Source organism: Ornithodoros turicata, chromosome 7 (genome assembly GCF_037126465.1).
Source record: "Ornithodoros turicata isolate Travis chromosome 7, ASM3712646v1, whole genome shotgun sequence".
NCBI classification, from domain to species: domain Eukaryota; kingdom Metazoa; phylum Arthropoda; class Arachnida; order Ixodida; family Argasidae; genus Ornithodoros; species Ornithodoros turicata.
The window spans coordinates 52,717,917-52,733,002 of NC_088207.1; the positions used below are offsets into that span (position 1 = coordinate 52,717,917).

At 45.5% G+C, this 15,086-nt stretch overlaps 1 protein-coding gene across 8 annotated transcripts in view; it reads left to right on the forward strand.

The window, feature by feature from the left end:
* Positions 1-11,639, forward strand: part of LOC135401529 (cGMP-inhibited 3',5'-cyclic phosphodiesterase 3A-like) — a 282,793-nt gene extending 271,154 nt beyond the window's left edge. For 6 of the 8 annotated variants that reach the window (XM_064633984.1, XM_064633986.1, XM_064633990.1 and 3 more), the window contains 2 exons: positions 2,010-2,308; positions 3,691-11,639. In XM_064633984.1, coding sequence (XP_064490054.1) covers positions 2,010-2,308; positions 3,691-3,705 — 314 coding nt within the window. In that variant the 3' untranslated portion in view covers positions 3,706-11,639. Of the gene's footprint in view, positions 1-2,009; positions 2,309-3,655 lie in introns of all 8 variants that reach the window. The other 2 variants (XR_010424838.1, XM_064633985.1) reach the window with 2 other exon arrangements.
* The last annotated feature ends 3,447 nt before the right edge of the window (positions 11,640-15,086 follow it).

Sequence of the window (15,086 nt, forward strand, 5' to 3'; positions counted from 1 at the left end):
ATGGTGTAATGATCAGTTTGTAATCGGGCTACCGCTTTCTTGAAAGCAGCAGAAGCTGCGAGATGCGAAGCAGTGAGCTTTGTGATCACAGTTCCGTACAGGGATCTGTACAGGTCTTTCTCTTTTGCGATTGTGGTGGAGGGATAATAGCTGAAAGCCAAAAGGGCATGTTCAGTTATAAAAGCATCTGTGTAATGAGCAGGCCCTGTGATCCATACATTGCAAACTGGCTAATTTCTTTAACATGATCGGAATTAGCCGACCGGTAATCCAGAAGATGTGGGTTCGAGTCCTACAGCTGGCTAACCTTTTCAGTGACTTCCTTCTTTCATCATACTTTCTTTAAGTAGTATAGAAAAACATTGAGTAATTCCTTGTATTATGGTGGTCATTAAGAAACTGCGGATCAAAGTGCCCTGAGCATTCGCAATGTCCTACGATTTTATGGCGGACGCTTCCATGACATGAGTGGTCCCACGCAAGTGCAGGGGAGAAGCATAGCGTGAGAACAGAAGTGGGAACCTGCCTTGACATCACGGCACAATTAGTGACACGACATAGACTTAGATTCTTCTTCTATTCTTATTAAAGTTTGCCGGGCAGAATTTAGAGTTTGATGGTTTTGCATAGTAACATCTTGCACTGCAACATATGGTAGGAAGACTCAGCAGGCAATGCCACAGTCTAAAAAGAGACGTAAGCCTTCATTCCAAGGAATGTACTCTTCTTCTCTTGAGGTGAATTCATTAAAGGCTACGCATAAATTAACGGAAAATCAACTCTTAGAGGTAGACCACTGAGCTGCTTCCTTCTGTTTCTTCTCCCTTTCCCTCTCTCCCTTTCCCTCTCTCCTTTTGTTGTGGGCTAGGCATTGCTTTGCAAATAGAATGTAGAGTTGCAATTTTGAGATATTACACATATTTCGCAGACTTAATAGGTGAGGGTACACCCTGCAAACACACTTTTGTTTCGCAAAATCAAAAGGCAACCTGAAATTTGCAACCAAACAGGAAATAGCTGGGCCTTTTATTCCAGAATCCCTCACTGGCAACTGAAAAGTGAATAAAACAAAACAAAATAGAAATACATAGTGCTACAATGGCAGCACACATAAAATTTGGACAACAAGCAAAAAAGAACTGTATGTAAACGCTGCCGAGCGTGTTTTAAGATTCCACCTCGATTGCGTACTGCTTGCGACACGCTTACCTTAAACCTCGATGTAAATACCTAATACCGACTATGTCGACAACTAAAAAATAGGCTGCCAACTATGATATGCTGGCATTTTTGGGTTCTCATATTGCGCTTGCATACAGCATATCAACATCCCCTCCTGTTTAGGCAGCATTACCAGCAGAAGATACTTACGGAGATATTTTCCATATCTGACAAGTGTGCTTCAAGCAGCACTTTGGAACACGCTAGTGCGCGATACTGTCTAGCAGCGATGGCCACTAACTACTTCTACAGTAGTTTAACTATTACAATGGAGTAGTTTAACTAGTAGTTCAACTACTTTTCAGGGGAGGTAGTTAAAACTACTTCTTTAACTCCCGCAATGTATTTTAACTACATCTATAACTACTTAACGTTGTCCATCAACACCAATCCCATTCTATGGTGTTCTTGGACACCTAAATATGAATCACAAGCAATGATAAAAGTGAAGATTTAGTACACCATGCACGGCATAATTGCTCTGAACCTCCGTTCTCATTAAACAAGTAGCTCAAGGTAAAAGTCGGAAGCACAATCGTGCCGTAAAGCTTGCAGCAAAATTGGAAGTAGTTGGCGCCTGCAGTAACCTAACTACTGTAGTTAACTACTCAAAATAGTAGTTTAACTAGTAGTTGCACTACATTTCTGCAAGTAGTTTATAACTACTTTTGAACTACAATCAGGTAGTTTAACTAGTAGCTTAACTACATGTAGTTAACTACTGGCCATCACTGCTGTCTAGACCTTTTTTCTTTTTTTTAACTATTGCCTGGATTGACGATTGTCAGGTCGACCGTGGAAGAGGCCTAGTCAGCAGCTTCAGCCACGGAAGGTGAGCTGTCTCCAGACGAAGCACCTCCAGGACAACTACGAGCACTGGGTCAACATCCTGAAAGAGGAGAACCGCGCCAAGGAGGCTGCGGCCGCGGCGCAACAAGTCGTGGTCGACGACGGCGACGACGACGAGACAGCCGTTGAGGATCAGGCGTCACCTTCGTCGCTCCAGGAAGAGATGGAGACCATCCAGGAGATAGAGGAGGGAGTTTCCACTGCAGGAGGACAGGGCTCTACCAAGACTTCGCCATGCGTGAGTATACCACGCCGTGTATAATGACTACAGTGACCCTCGTTATTATGACCATGGTTTCGTTCCCGAAAATTTTGGTCATGATGCGGAATTGTCATATTAACGGGGGGGGGAGGGGATTTGCAGAGGTTTGCACTGCATTGTTCCCCAGGAGTATGGTCGTAAAGCAAGTATGTCAGATTATCGTGGGTCATATTGACGAGGGTTCACTGTATATACCTCGAGAGAAAAGTAAAGAGCGCATTGAGGACGTTGTGTTACAAAAGTGCCAGGCAATACGTGAGGGTCATAATGGTGGAAGCGAGAAAATGCCAGAGTTATAGAACGACAATGGGCCCGTGCTGATCAAACAGCTCTCGTGCACGGTGATCCGTCGCAACCAAAAACGGAAAATTTCTTGAGGGGCCTTCCACAGGCCGTCCAACGATCTAAGGGCCTGATTTCCAAGGTGCACACTGAAAGCCCTGTAACGGACATAGGTCCCAGCACTGTGGAATAGACCTCTACCTGAGAAACGTCATCATGATATTGGTAGACAGACTGAAACCGAAACAACTTGTTCGCTGCCTCCTACTGAAAGAAAAGCAGGACCGAAGATCGCGTCCCTTTCAGGGACCATTGTAATCTCCTCAAGGCCGTGGCTTTCGGGCTCGACCTTGTCCGCCCCTAGCTTCGAGACGTAGTTCTACTCTACCAAATTGGTGGCGCTGTAGAACACTACGACGTCATTTGTTTACAAACAGGGAGAGGTCTATTGCTTGCGATGGTTGTTGTCCCACAGTGCACAATGTTGCATTATCATCAGGTATCAAACATGTTTTTTTTTCATAAAATAGAAACATATTTTATTTTATTGTAAAAAAAGTGGGCGTGAGGAGAAATTTAACTCTTGTTGAGCACCCTTGAGCAATCTTTGAGCACCCGACAAATTTTGCTGCTCCCAACAGTGTTACTCACCATACTCGGCAGACGTTCCGCTACCTTGCCTACTGGCGCTCTTGGTCAGCACTGAATGCGCTTTTTCCTTCTCTTTTCTTCTCTGCCTGTGCTTTCATCATAGGAATGCTTCAGTCATTATTGGGACGACCGTGACGATCTCTTCTTATGCTTCCGTCGCGGTCGTGTCACATGCATGCAACCCGCCGTCGGTATTCCTCCACTTCTTCAATGTTACTGCACGCGTTTTTATCGGAAATTTCTCGGAAAACTATCGGAAAAGTACATGACCAGTCTAAATGCACGCATCGTACTTACTTCCTTTTTTTCAAAAGTGTCAACAAAGAACAGTAAATGAGTTAAAAGGCTAAGAGAGACTGATCATCGTTGCCCGGCCATTGTTTCCGACAGTGAAGGTGACACGCTGGACTCTTGTGCCCTTCCAGTCAGGAAGCTGCTAGCAGTGCTGCGAGGACACAGAGTGGTGCGAACGTTGCTGCCGCCGTCGGCGCTGTTGTTTCTGGTGCGTCTCCACCGCCCACACCCGAGGACAAACCGTCTAGTCATCAGTCCACCCGCCACCACCAGGTGTCGCACCGGCAGACAATGGCCGCAATGGCGACAATCATATCAGCCCCTACCGCCTCCCGACGGCAGCGTCACCACTTGGAGAAGACATCTTCAGCCCCCTCTGTGAACGTTTTCCCGGCTGTCGCCGAGCGTCTGTTTCGGTTTCTAGTCTTCGTTGTACATACACACACACAACAAAACACGTGATTGCCGCGTGCACCGATGCCCAAAAGGGGGCGAACCTTCCGCGACTTGGTCGGCTTGGAAACCCGACCGCGTGCCATGCTGCGGTAACGCCTAACTTATTGCGCACGGCGTCGACCGCTGTTGCCGCGTTTGGGTCTGAATGGAATCCTGCCCATACAGAATGGGTCTGCTTGGTCGAGGGAATGCGTCGAGTGAACTGAGAGAGAGAGAGGGTATGGTAACCCTACGGGGTGCAGCCAGCCATAGGGCGGACAGAGCTACGCATGTGGTGGTTCAGAAGAGTCAGATAAGTCCATAGAGAAAGTGACAAGGTTTTACCCTTACCGTGTGCTCACACGAGCGGCGACATCCTCACGGAATATTCCAGTGGAAGAAAGAGCGAAAACACTGCTCACGCAGCCGAAGTTTCGTCACGTGTTATGTTGAGCATTCACACACGGTCCGGAATGTCGGGAGTGGCGTACTGCGCATTTAAGCAGACGACACTTAGCAGACGACACCGTCAGCGTGTTTTCCTGTCGTCTGCTACGGAATATCTTGTGGCTCTGTAGCAGGATGTTCCCCACGGTTAGCAGTGTACGTGAAGTCACGACGGTGAGCGCGAGCGCTCACGTGACAGCGGAACGCTACGATGCTTTTCGCATCTTCCGCTTCTCGGGGAATGTCGCTCGTGTGCATACGCGGTTAGTGTAATGCTCTATAAGATGGAATAGATGGCTGAGGCAAAGCATACTCATGTCAAGACATCGGTAAATTTAGATAAGCGAAAGCGCAGGTGGAGGCAACACGATTGGTCAGGTACATGGTCTAGTCAAACTACAGTGTTCCCCGAGGTTCACCTGCCAAAAAGAAGAAGTGGCGTCACGTTTTCGACGGTTCCTAAGCTCACGAAAAGTATATCGCAGAAATCCTCACGTACTCCGCAGGATGTGTCCTAACCCAAAGCCCATTCGTTCAGTTGGCTGTCAGTTGCAAAATTGCTCCATCAACCGGGCGCCACCACCTTTCGACATAAATGATTTCATGAAAACATCTAATGTTTAGCATCTGCATCAAGCAGAACGCAAAATGAATGGCACCCCTAAGGACATATAGGTATAGTTCCCTTATAATGCGACACAGGTGGCGCCCTCATGCTCGGAACTATTTCACGCATGCGCTAAATATATTTTTTAAGTATATTTTCGGATTTAGTTGAAACTAACAGGTCCACATATCTGTCATTTCTCTCTTCCTTTTCCCATCATGCAACATCCCCTCTTTGTATTTACAAGTAGACAGCTCTAGTACTGTGAAGTGCTTCAGTTTTCTCAATGCTGTCCTGGAGAATTTTAAAGCTAGATTGCCAAAAGCTATTTGTGAAAACATGCTGCTTACTACACTGAGCTGTGCCAAAAACAAGGTTCCCTTTAAGACAGTAATGCAAAGCAACCCAGAGATCTGTCACATGCGACGTGATGTGAGCTACACTGGCAGCGAGAAAAATTCACAAAAATTAAGTGAAAAAAATTACAAAAATTAATGGTGAATAGCTTACAAAATTTAGTGGTGAAAAGATTAGAAGACCACAAACTATGAACTGTATGGACTACAAAAGATATCGAACATTCCCTGATGTCATTGTCTTGCCGAACATATATATATATATATACTTCGCACTATATCTGGCTGTGCGTCGTGGCTCCCAAAACCTTCATCCTTTCTATCACTCTCGAAGCACATGTTCTCATGATAACTCTCAGCAATGGCTCCCAAAGGGTCTGATGGAAGGTACACTTTATTTCAGCAAAAAGTCTCTATATATGTGTGAAACCTTTCTCCATGTACATAGCGATGCTGTCTCATTTCCTTCACACTGATCTCCCCTCGTCTCTGCCTTTGTTCACATCATGTGACGTCACCTGGCACATGCGTCAGGTTATCAGTTATCCATCTTAACTTTTATTTGGGCATAATATGAGACAATTTGTCATGCTCAGGTTGACAAGTTCCAGCGTGGTGTCATGAAAAATGTTATGTTTAATGAATTGGTAAGAGAAAGAACTACACTAGATGCATGGTTGCTGTCTGATACTCAAAGTTTGCTCATGAAAGCAAAAAAAGTATGCCAGTTGCACTTTCGGAGAAGTGAACGGCTTTGTGAGAAAACTCCCCAAAGGCTACTACTACCAGAGTTTCTTATCTATACTTTGTTCGTTCTCACACAATTACTATTTCAAAATAACGAGTACTGGATAGAGCATTTGTCAGCAGAAGCGGATTTCAACCTGGAACAAAATTAAGCTCGTTTAGAAATCGTCTATCACGACTGCATTACTTCCATAGCCCCTCTCTTCTATTTTGATATTGATGTACACCCTTTGGTTTGAAAGTGAACACCTCGCAACCTTATGATGTGACCTCCTTTCAGCAGAGATTATGTGAACACAACGTGAACAGCAAGCTATGAAAAGACGTCCGTGAATGCTTGCATGACAGCGGGTACCAACCCCTGCTATTGTTGGCACATGCTAGTTGTGTGAAAATCGCACGTTGTTGGTTTCAGAATCCTTCATTTACGATGGCAATTCAAGGGCCCTTCTCCTTCGTGTAATTATTATTGCCGCAGAATACTTGTGGCTTCTCTTTGGAAGCCCAAGTAGGAGCGTACATTAGCAAAACAATTCAGGTTTACCTTGAGCACAATACCTACATATAACAAAAGCACAAGATCAGAACAAGTTCTTCAAAATGTTGTTGAACTGATTGCAGGTTGGAGATTGGAGGAGATTGAACTGATTGCTGAGTCAGGTTGATTGCAGCACTTCCTCCGGTAGACTGTTCTATTCGTAAACTGTACAACAAAAAGAGAAGTATTTGGAGTACAATAAAAGTATAACATCGAAACAATGAAAAAGAAAGTAGAAATAAAACTATACTTTTCATCTTACATTTGAAAAGCACAACTCTCTATATCCATGTCAACAAAGCCAACAACACATATTGTGCATTGACAAATCGCAGTCAAGTTTTGAGGTCACGAACTACCCCGATGTCTAAATAATGGAATGTTAGGAAAAAAAATACTTTGAAAGCCAAACTGGGATTCCATGCATACATCGAACATTTTTTTCCTCCGTCTGTTGTTAGAGCTCTAGTATCCATCTGTTCACACTCACTAAATAAGCTTCGCTACAGTGTACGCTCTCTGAAATACACAGTGAAGGAATGGACGCCGTTTCGTTGCCATGACGTCCTAGCGTCCCCAAACACCGCCTACAAAACCCCCAGTAACTGGGTGTCACTAAATGAGAAGCACATATTTACTCAAAGGAGAAAAGGCCCATGTTTTTGTTTGTTGTTGCTGTTGTACACTCATTTTTCTTTTTTTTTCTTTTCCTTCAAGCAGATTGTTTGTGTACCGCCGTGGTGCCTCATATTGTTCCTGTTAACATTTTCTGCAATTTCTAACGCCTGTTAATATCAGTGGATCTCGTGCGAGTTACTTATCGCCTTTGTGTGAAGTTCCTAACGTTTTGGATGTGTACAAAACAACAAACCATGTTTGAAAGGACGTGCTGGGTACTATAGTTGGGAAGAACACAATGGCAATGGCATGGGGCAACATGTGACAAGATGCAAGGCTTCTCTATTTGTTCAAAAACAGTTGTGGTTGAGAAAACATATTGCATCTTTGAAATGTTGTGTCCGCTGCTTGATGTGGGCTCAAATGCCATTAAGTTTCCTTCTCTCTATTTTTTTTTTTTTTTTTTTTTACGTGCTGTGCAACAGCGCTATGCATGATGGGGGTTGTGAGCACAGCTTCTGTGCTAAGTTACGATTATAGTTTTCACATAGGTTCTGCATAATAGGAATATCACAACTTTCGGAGACCACCTTATTTAACGCAAGCAATGTGACATCACTCACTTTTCGATGCAAACTTCACTGTAAAAGTGCCATAAAAACTTAAACCAGAGTATTTGTTTCAATGCCGTAAAAATAATTACCCAATCCAACACACGGTCACTTTTCTCTCTACTGTGAGAAAGAAACTACACTAGGATATCAGTTTAGTGTAATCTAGCTGAAAAAGAATAATGTGGAGTTCATGTTCCCTACTGGGGTCTGGACTGCCTACCCCAAAACATGTAATCTTTTTTTTTTTTTTTTTTCGTGCCTATATTCACACTCTCTTGCAAAACAGCACAATATTTTCACGACATCTGAACGTTTTCAGTAAACTGTCTTTCTCATTATTGTCAGTTGCCATATAAGATTATGATCATGCAACAGTATTGTTTCGAATACTTTCCAAGTCACCTCCAGTAGTACTGGGTGTTTCAAAAGACAGTGCAGAGGTGCTTGATTCTTTGTCGCTTATTTCTGCTTTTTCCATTTGATCGAAGACCTAACGTAGACGGCATTGTTTTGAATCCCGAGAGTCACTGAAAGTTCCTAACGACTGTTCCAGATGTACGACACAACTTAACGACTCTCCACCAACGGTCGCAACACAGGGCTACCCTAGATTACTGGTAGTCCGTAGACCTTAACTGATTAGTAGTCCAGTGGCACTGTCCAACGTTTCCTTTCTTGTTCACGTTCCTTTCATTCCATCCAGGTTTTTGTTCGCTCAAATAATAAACGACGCAAGTACGAGCCGAATTAACCAATGGGTTCCGCAGGACGACGCGATTTCATACTTCGACGATATGCATCCTAGCAAGTATTGCGGTATTTTACTTTGACCCAAGGCATAACCGTATTAAACTCCAAGTGAAGGTTGTCAACAGCTGACGTGTTTACTGCACACATTGTTGAGGAAAATGTTGGCAATAACAATGAGAGATTACCTTGAAGGTAGCGGAAGATTTGCTGCTGACCCATACTGCACTAACGGCATGCAAACGCAAGAAACTCTGCGCTTGCGCTATTACATTATAGCCTGCGTGCTGTTATTGCAGTACAAAAACCAATACAAGAGTTAAGTGTTGTAGCTTGTCAGCTCTTATGTTGTTCTTGTTATTAAGTTTCATACTCTGCTTCTGAACATCCCACCCTTTCACATGTTCGTGTCACCTGGCACAAATTATAAAAAAAAGCCCGACTTCTATTACCTACTCATGTTATACTGCCTGCATAATACAGCAGCATGCTTAAGACATGCTGTTTACTTTGAGATTGAGTCTCCAAGTGTTTCTGAATGTTGTACAGAAGCGTCCGGGGCTTGTTATATCATGTCTTATCTGCTGTTTGTTCAGAATGTGATAGCGAGGTCCCGAGCAATGGACATGACGCTCATTTGGTTGCATGGTGTAGTGTGGACCTGCACAGTGCAGGTCTTGTGTCAGGATGGACATCAGAAGAGTGGTGTGAGGTTCATTGTGTGGCGAATGCCGCTATATTTTTCGGAGAGGCTGTACACGTTGCTTTCGGGGAGATTGTTCATTGTTAACGCAGCACCGTTGCAAGGAGGTCACCTTGTTTTACGGTGAGCTTTTTAGTGTGTCGTAATAGTTAAATCTGTAACCATGTACAGTCATGGTATGTGGGAACTCAATTGTTGGTGTTGCATTTGACCTGTCAGGGACTTCGAACAATGTCAGTTTTTCATCAATTTTTCTGGATCTGTGTCATCTTTCTGTTGAGGTTGTCTGTTATTTTGTCACCTTTCAGTGCAGACTGGGGGGTTCTTTGAAACCCCAAAGAACCCCAGTAAATGATTGGCTACTTCAAAAATTATTTAGTGCATTTTAAATCCCTATAACTCTGTAAAACGTGAATTGCTCAAAACAGGTTTCTTTTGCAGATTTTACAATATAGGTTTGAATGACAAGCTGATGTAAATTCCTCTAGCATCGCAATTTCAGTAAAATGCTCCCTGCTAAAATGGCCAGCGGGGAATCTTCCGAATAATGACCTGCAGTCAAACACGTGACCATGGTGACAAGTGCTTGTAACGCGGGATCACTGTATGTTAGGACTGACTGCTTTCTGCAGTCTGTTACCAACAACTGGCATAACAACAGAAGCTCGAGCGAAGCAGACAGATGACTCAATTAACTCAACAGCAGAACAACGGACTGGTTGTCGATGTTCCAACCATGTCGAGGCTCCTGTTGTTATGGCGTTGATGATCCACCAACTTGCCTCCGTCTACGCCATTGCTGTCAACAAAGGAATCTTTTGGTATACACCTCTGCGTGATACAAACTATTGTGTGCATGACCAAGTTCGACTCTTCTAGGCCTTGCTTGTACATTGTGTTGGTGACGATGAAGCTGATGATGTGTGGACTTTAACCTGCGCTATAGAGAGCGGGTGTCAAAGATGGACTGAGATCTGCAGATCCTCAAGTTGTCTGTTACGCATTTTACGTCAGCGAGTTGGGAACATCTATCCCGAGCTTAACTGTTGTGTACTTTATCCGCACAGAGAGATTTCTACGAACCTTTTAGCATTGCACTTCTTCCGGATTATTTCTTCTGTCAAGTGTAAAGAAAAAGTTTTTCGCATGGTTTTTCGGCAGGCGATGGACGCATTACTCAGCAGCGTTTTCTCTCGCCATCAGTGTGGCCAACTTCTTTTTGCTGTAGCGGCCAACAAGGAACAAAAAACACTCATTTTCATGGAAGGAGGGGAGCTTCCACAGCCTACTTGCACGGTCCGTGCTACTGGAAAACCAGATGTGAGCCTGTTACACAGTCAGCTGGTGCATTTCCTGCCATAACTATTCGCTATTACAACGAGACGCGAACGTACTGCTTATTTACGAGTTTATGCGATAGGAGGCGAGGGATTTGATTTCTGTCTCGAATTTAGTTTGTTGGGGCAATGTAATAAACCCTATCCAACTCGCGTTTCTGTTGAACCAGGTATGGCGCAGTATAGAGAGAGAATGTGAACACGGAGATCGTACGAAAAGAGATGATCCTGCCATTTATGCTGACCTAAACGATATAAATATCTGAGACAAACTGGGTATATTCGACATCTAGCAAGCGTGGCAATGATGTCACTTTACGGCGTCTACCCGCAAAAACATTTGTTTTCAAATCGCGAGCACGCACTGACAAATCTCTCGTTGAATCCGAAATTCGTTATACACGGATCGCTGTACAGTGGATCGTTATAAGCGGGCCATACACCAACTGCGAATGCACAGCAGCCGTATATTTCCACACGGTTTTTAGAACGACCCTGCGTAAAAACAGTGGTATTACGAAGAGCACGACGTTGGAGGAACCATATGTGTCCGGCTATGACTGCGTCGGAAGCTCTCCTTCGCCCGTGGCCCATTTCTATCTAACCTTGCGTTTCCGTGGTATTAACGTGTGTGTCTAGCTTTGAAGATACTCCGCCTATAAATAAGTGGCTGTTGTCTCCACGAGTGGTGTTAGCGAGCAAGGATGAGTGGTGATAGTTTGACATGAACCCTCGTCAGTGTTAAGTGAACTTGTGTGTATGACCTTCTTTGTGACCCCACACATTCTCTTTCTTTATATATTTTTGTGAAGAAGACTTAGAAGAAAATACAAAATCGCGTTGTACATACGAACTGTAGACAAAGCCAAATCGGAGGAGATAAAGTGAGAAAGGAAAAAAAAATACACACCTACTTCTCGAAAAACTTGAATTATGAGTGGTTGTGGTGCTTCTATATGCGAGCTTACCCAACGCTTTGTACTGCAGTCACACTTCAGAAGCTTATATTGAACGCAACTAGGACACGTGACTCCAGGGGGCGATATCTCTTCCAGTGATTTATCCAGACCCCCGACTCCCCCAAATGTTCAGTGACACAGGGAGTGCTCTTGCGATTTCAGCTTTAAACACATGATGGTAATGACATGTTAAGCTGTAATGACGAAACTCTAATAATGACGCCCCCCCAAAAAAAATTTTTTTCAACCCCCCCTCCCCCCCGTGCTTGGGATTCTGGATAAACCACTGATCTCTTCCGTCTGAGCAGAGTGAGATAACGTTGCTGTGTCACGATAAGGACCTTGTACGCGGCTCTAAGCTGGAAGAGCGAGGATTCGGGTATGTACGAATTTGGAAACGGTACCTGGCTGCAACGATACCTAATGGTAATAATAATAATTGGGGGTTTACGTCGCGAGACAACTCAGATCATGAGCGAATACCTAATGGTACTTGCCTGAGAAGGCCTATGAGAGAGATTTGCACTCTGAACTTTGAGGGACATTTTGACACGCTACGCGGACATCAATCCATGAATTCCGAAAGCAACCCTTGAACGGCAATGCACGGCGTTTGAACGGCAATGCACACAAGTGCAAAACCGAAAACAGAAAACTAGCCACAAGTCACATGGCTGGTAGCCAATTCAACGCAGAGCCGTTTATTGAGAGGAGCCGTTTCAAGCCCGTCATTTTACGCCACACGACGGGCGACACCAAGCTCAGAGCCGCCATTTTGGTCCAGTGCGCTATACGGCCTTGAAACCTCCCCGTGACTTTCATTCCGGCATTTTGGAACAGAGGTACAACCTTGAATGATCCTCGTGCCGCCGCGGCTCGTCTTTCATTCCAGCCAAGTGGGAGTAGCGATGACGTGTATGACGTCACGCCGAGTCCCCACCTCCGGCATCTCTGGGCGGCAAAAGATCAAAGAATGCATAGCCAAACGCTCCTCATAAATGGCTCTGCTGGCTCTGACTCATGGAGGGAGGCTGTGCCATGCGCCACCTAGATGAAGAAAGCCTGTTTAGTCCTTTCTGTGGCTTGCAATGATTGTCCGTGCGGCTGATGGCGACTCGCCTCCATAAGTACGGCTGTCGAAGCACCATCGTGATTGGCGGACTCTTAATGACTACGTCACGTCATTTAAGCGACCACGCTTTTCATACGCTAGGTGGCGCCGGCCAATGACGGCTTCACTTGACTGTGAGGGCACATCCTCCCATGGGCGTCGCCAAGGCTTTTTCCGGGGGACTGGGGGGGGGGGGGGTACAAGGTTTGGCATTCTGGCAGAACTTGCGCCCGCAACTATATTGTCTTGGCTCAGAACCCCTACATTTCTGGAAGCCGGGGGGAAGTCCCCCCCCCCCCCGTGGTGGCACCCATGCCTCCTCCCATCCCCTCCCCCGTCCGACGCACCCGAAACTATGGCAGAGTGCTCTACATGACTAAGGCTTTGAAATGCAAAATTACTTCTTCTCTTCTTTTTGCTTTTTGATTGTCTCCTGGCGGTGAACAAGCAGCATTCTCCAGACGGAATCTCCTTGTAGTCATGGAAGGCATGAAAGCCAGGATATTTGCCCTTGGGCCACTTTGTTACATCGTAGCTGGTAAGGCAGAGCAAGTTTTCTGCTGTTCAGAGCTATTGCTTTTCGTTTTTGCCATGCTGCATACCGCTATCAGCGTAAGCTATTTCGGATGGGCCACATGGCACGCCTAAAGCAACTGAATGAACATAATTTAAGCACTCCAATAGCCGATGGAGTCGTCGGCGCCGTTTTGTTTCCGCGCTTGTTAGGGCCGCTGACCGGAGCCATCTGTTGGACACACTGCGAAATCCTGCCACCTGTACGCATTCATCCGGTTTTTAAAGGCTTCGGCTACGAATGGCACAATATAGGTAAGGGTCAAAGACACAAAAACAAAATGACTTGGACCACTTCCCCCTCGACCCCTCCCGGGGAGACCGAAAGTGTGCATACCGTTGACACCGCAAGCTCAAGGCATGCTGCCTTTTTTCTCTCTCTCGATAGTGCCTCTACGCTAGTAATAGTTATAACCCTTCTGAGCTACAGGGAGGGATTGTTTTGCCCAGCTTATGACAAATTTCATGCTCTCCAGCCAAGCGCCTGGCAGAAGTAGTCGCCCACATCAGATGAACTGAGCGTGTCAGCCAGTGATTTATCCAGACCCCCCCCCACCCCGCTACACACACGAAAAAAAAATCTGGATGAAACCCCCTAAAGTTTTGCACATTTTATCGCTCCGCGTCTGAGGGGGAGAGTGATGTGGCGGCCGGTGGACAACGACGAGGATGGACACGCGCCTGGAGCACCCGCTTCAGTTCCTCCGGCGCGACCATGGAGATTGGCCACCGTCATCGCCTTCCGTGGCATACCATCATCACCTGTCGGGACTCATGTAGAGGGACTACACCTCCTCTACACACGGAAATACATCCCCTTGCTTAGTCCCCCCCCTTCAAACACACACACATACCATGCAAGGACGAAATTCTGTGTAAACCACTGGTGTCGGTCCAGCGCAACCTGTTGTTGCTTTGCGTCGAACGACACGGAGCTGACAGCTCACCGGTGGAGCTCCGATCGTATCCGCCCAGTCAGCACTGAATCTTGGACCAATATTGGTTGGTTACTGGAAGGATTGGTCCAATATTGGGCCAGCTTTGCCAATGGCCAGCCAATAATGGCTTCAGCATGGAAATATTGGTCCAACATTGCCAATTAACAGCCATGTTGACTATAAACGGGCAATAGCTTGCCAATATAGGCAATATGGGAATCCAAGATGGGCATGCTAATATTGGTCCAATATTGAACCAGCTTTGCCAATGGCCAGCCAATAATGGCTTCAGCATGGAAATATTGGTCCAACGTTGCCAATTACCAGCCTATGTTGGCTATAAACGGGCAATAGCTTGCCAATATAGGCAATATGGGAAGCACACAACGGCAATATGGGAATCCAATATGGGCATGCCAATATTGGTCCAGCTTTGCCAATGGCAAGCCAATAATGGCTTCAGCATGGAAATATTGGTCCAACATTGCCAATTACCAGCCTATGTTGACTATAAACGGGCAATAGCTTGCCAATATAGGCAATATGGGAAGCACACACCGGCAACATGGGAATCCAATATGGGCATGCCAATATTGGGCCGGGTTGCATTTGCAAAAATTGGGCCAATATTGGCATCACTAATTGCTAACATTGGCCCAATCTGGGACCAATACTGGCGTGCTACCTGGACGAGCTTTCTCGGCTGAGCGCGAAAGAGACCAACTCGCTCAGGGACGGAGCGAGTCAAGCGCAACACGCGGATCCGTTTCGGATCAACCAGTGAAACACGCATTCTC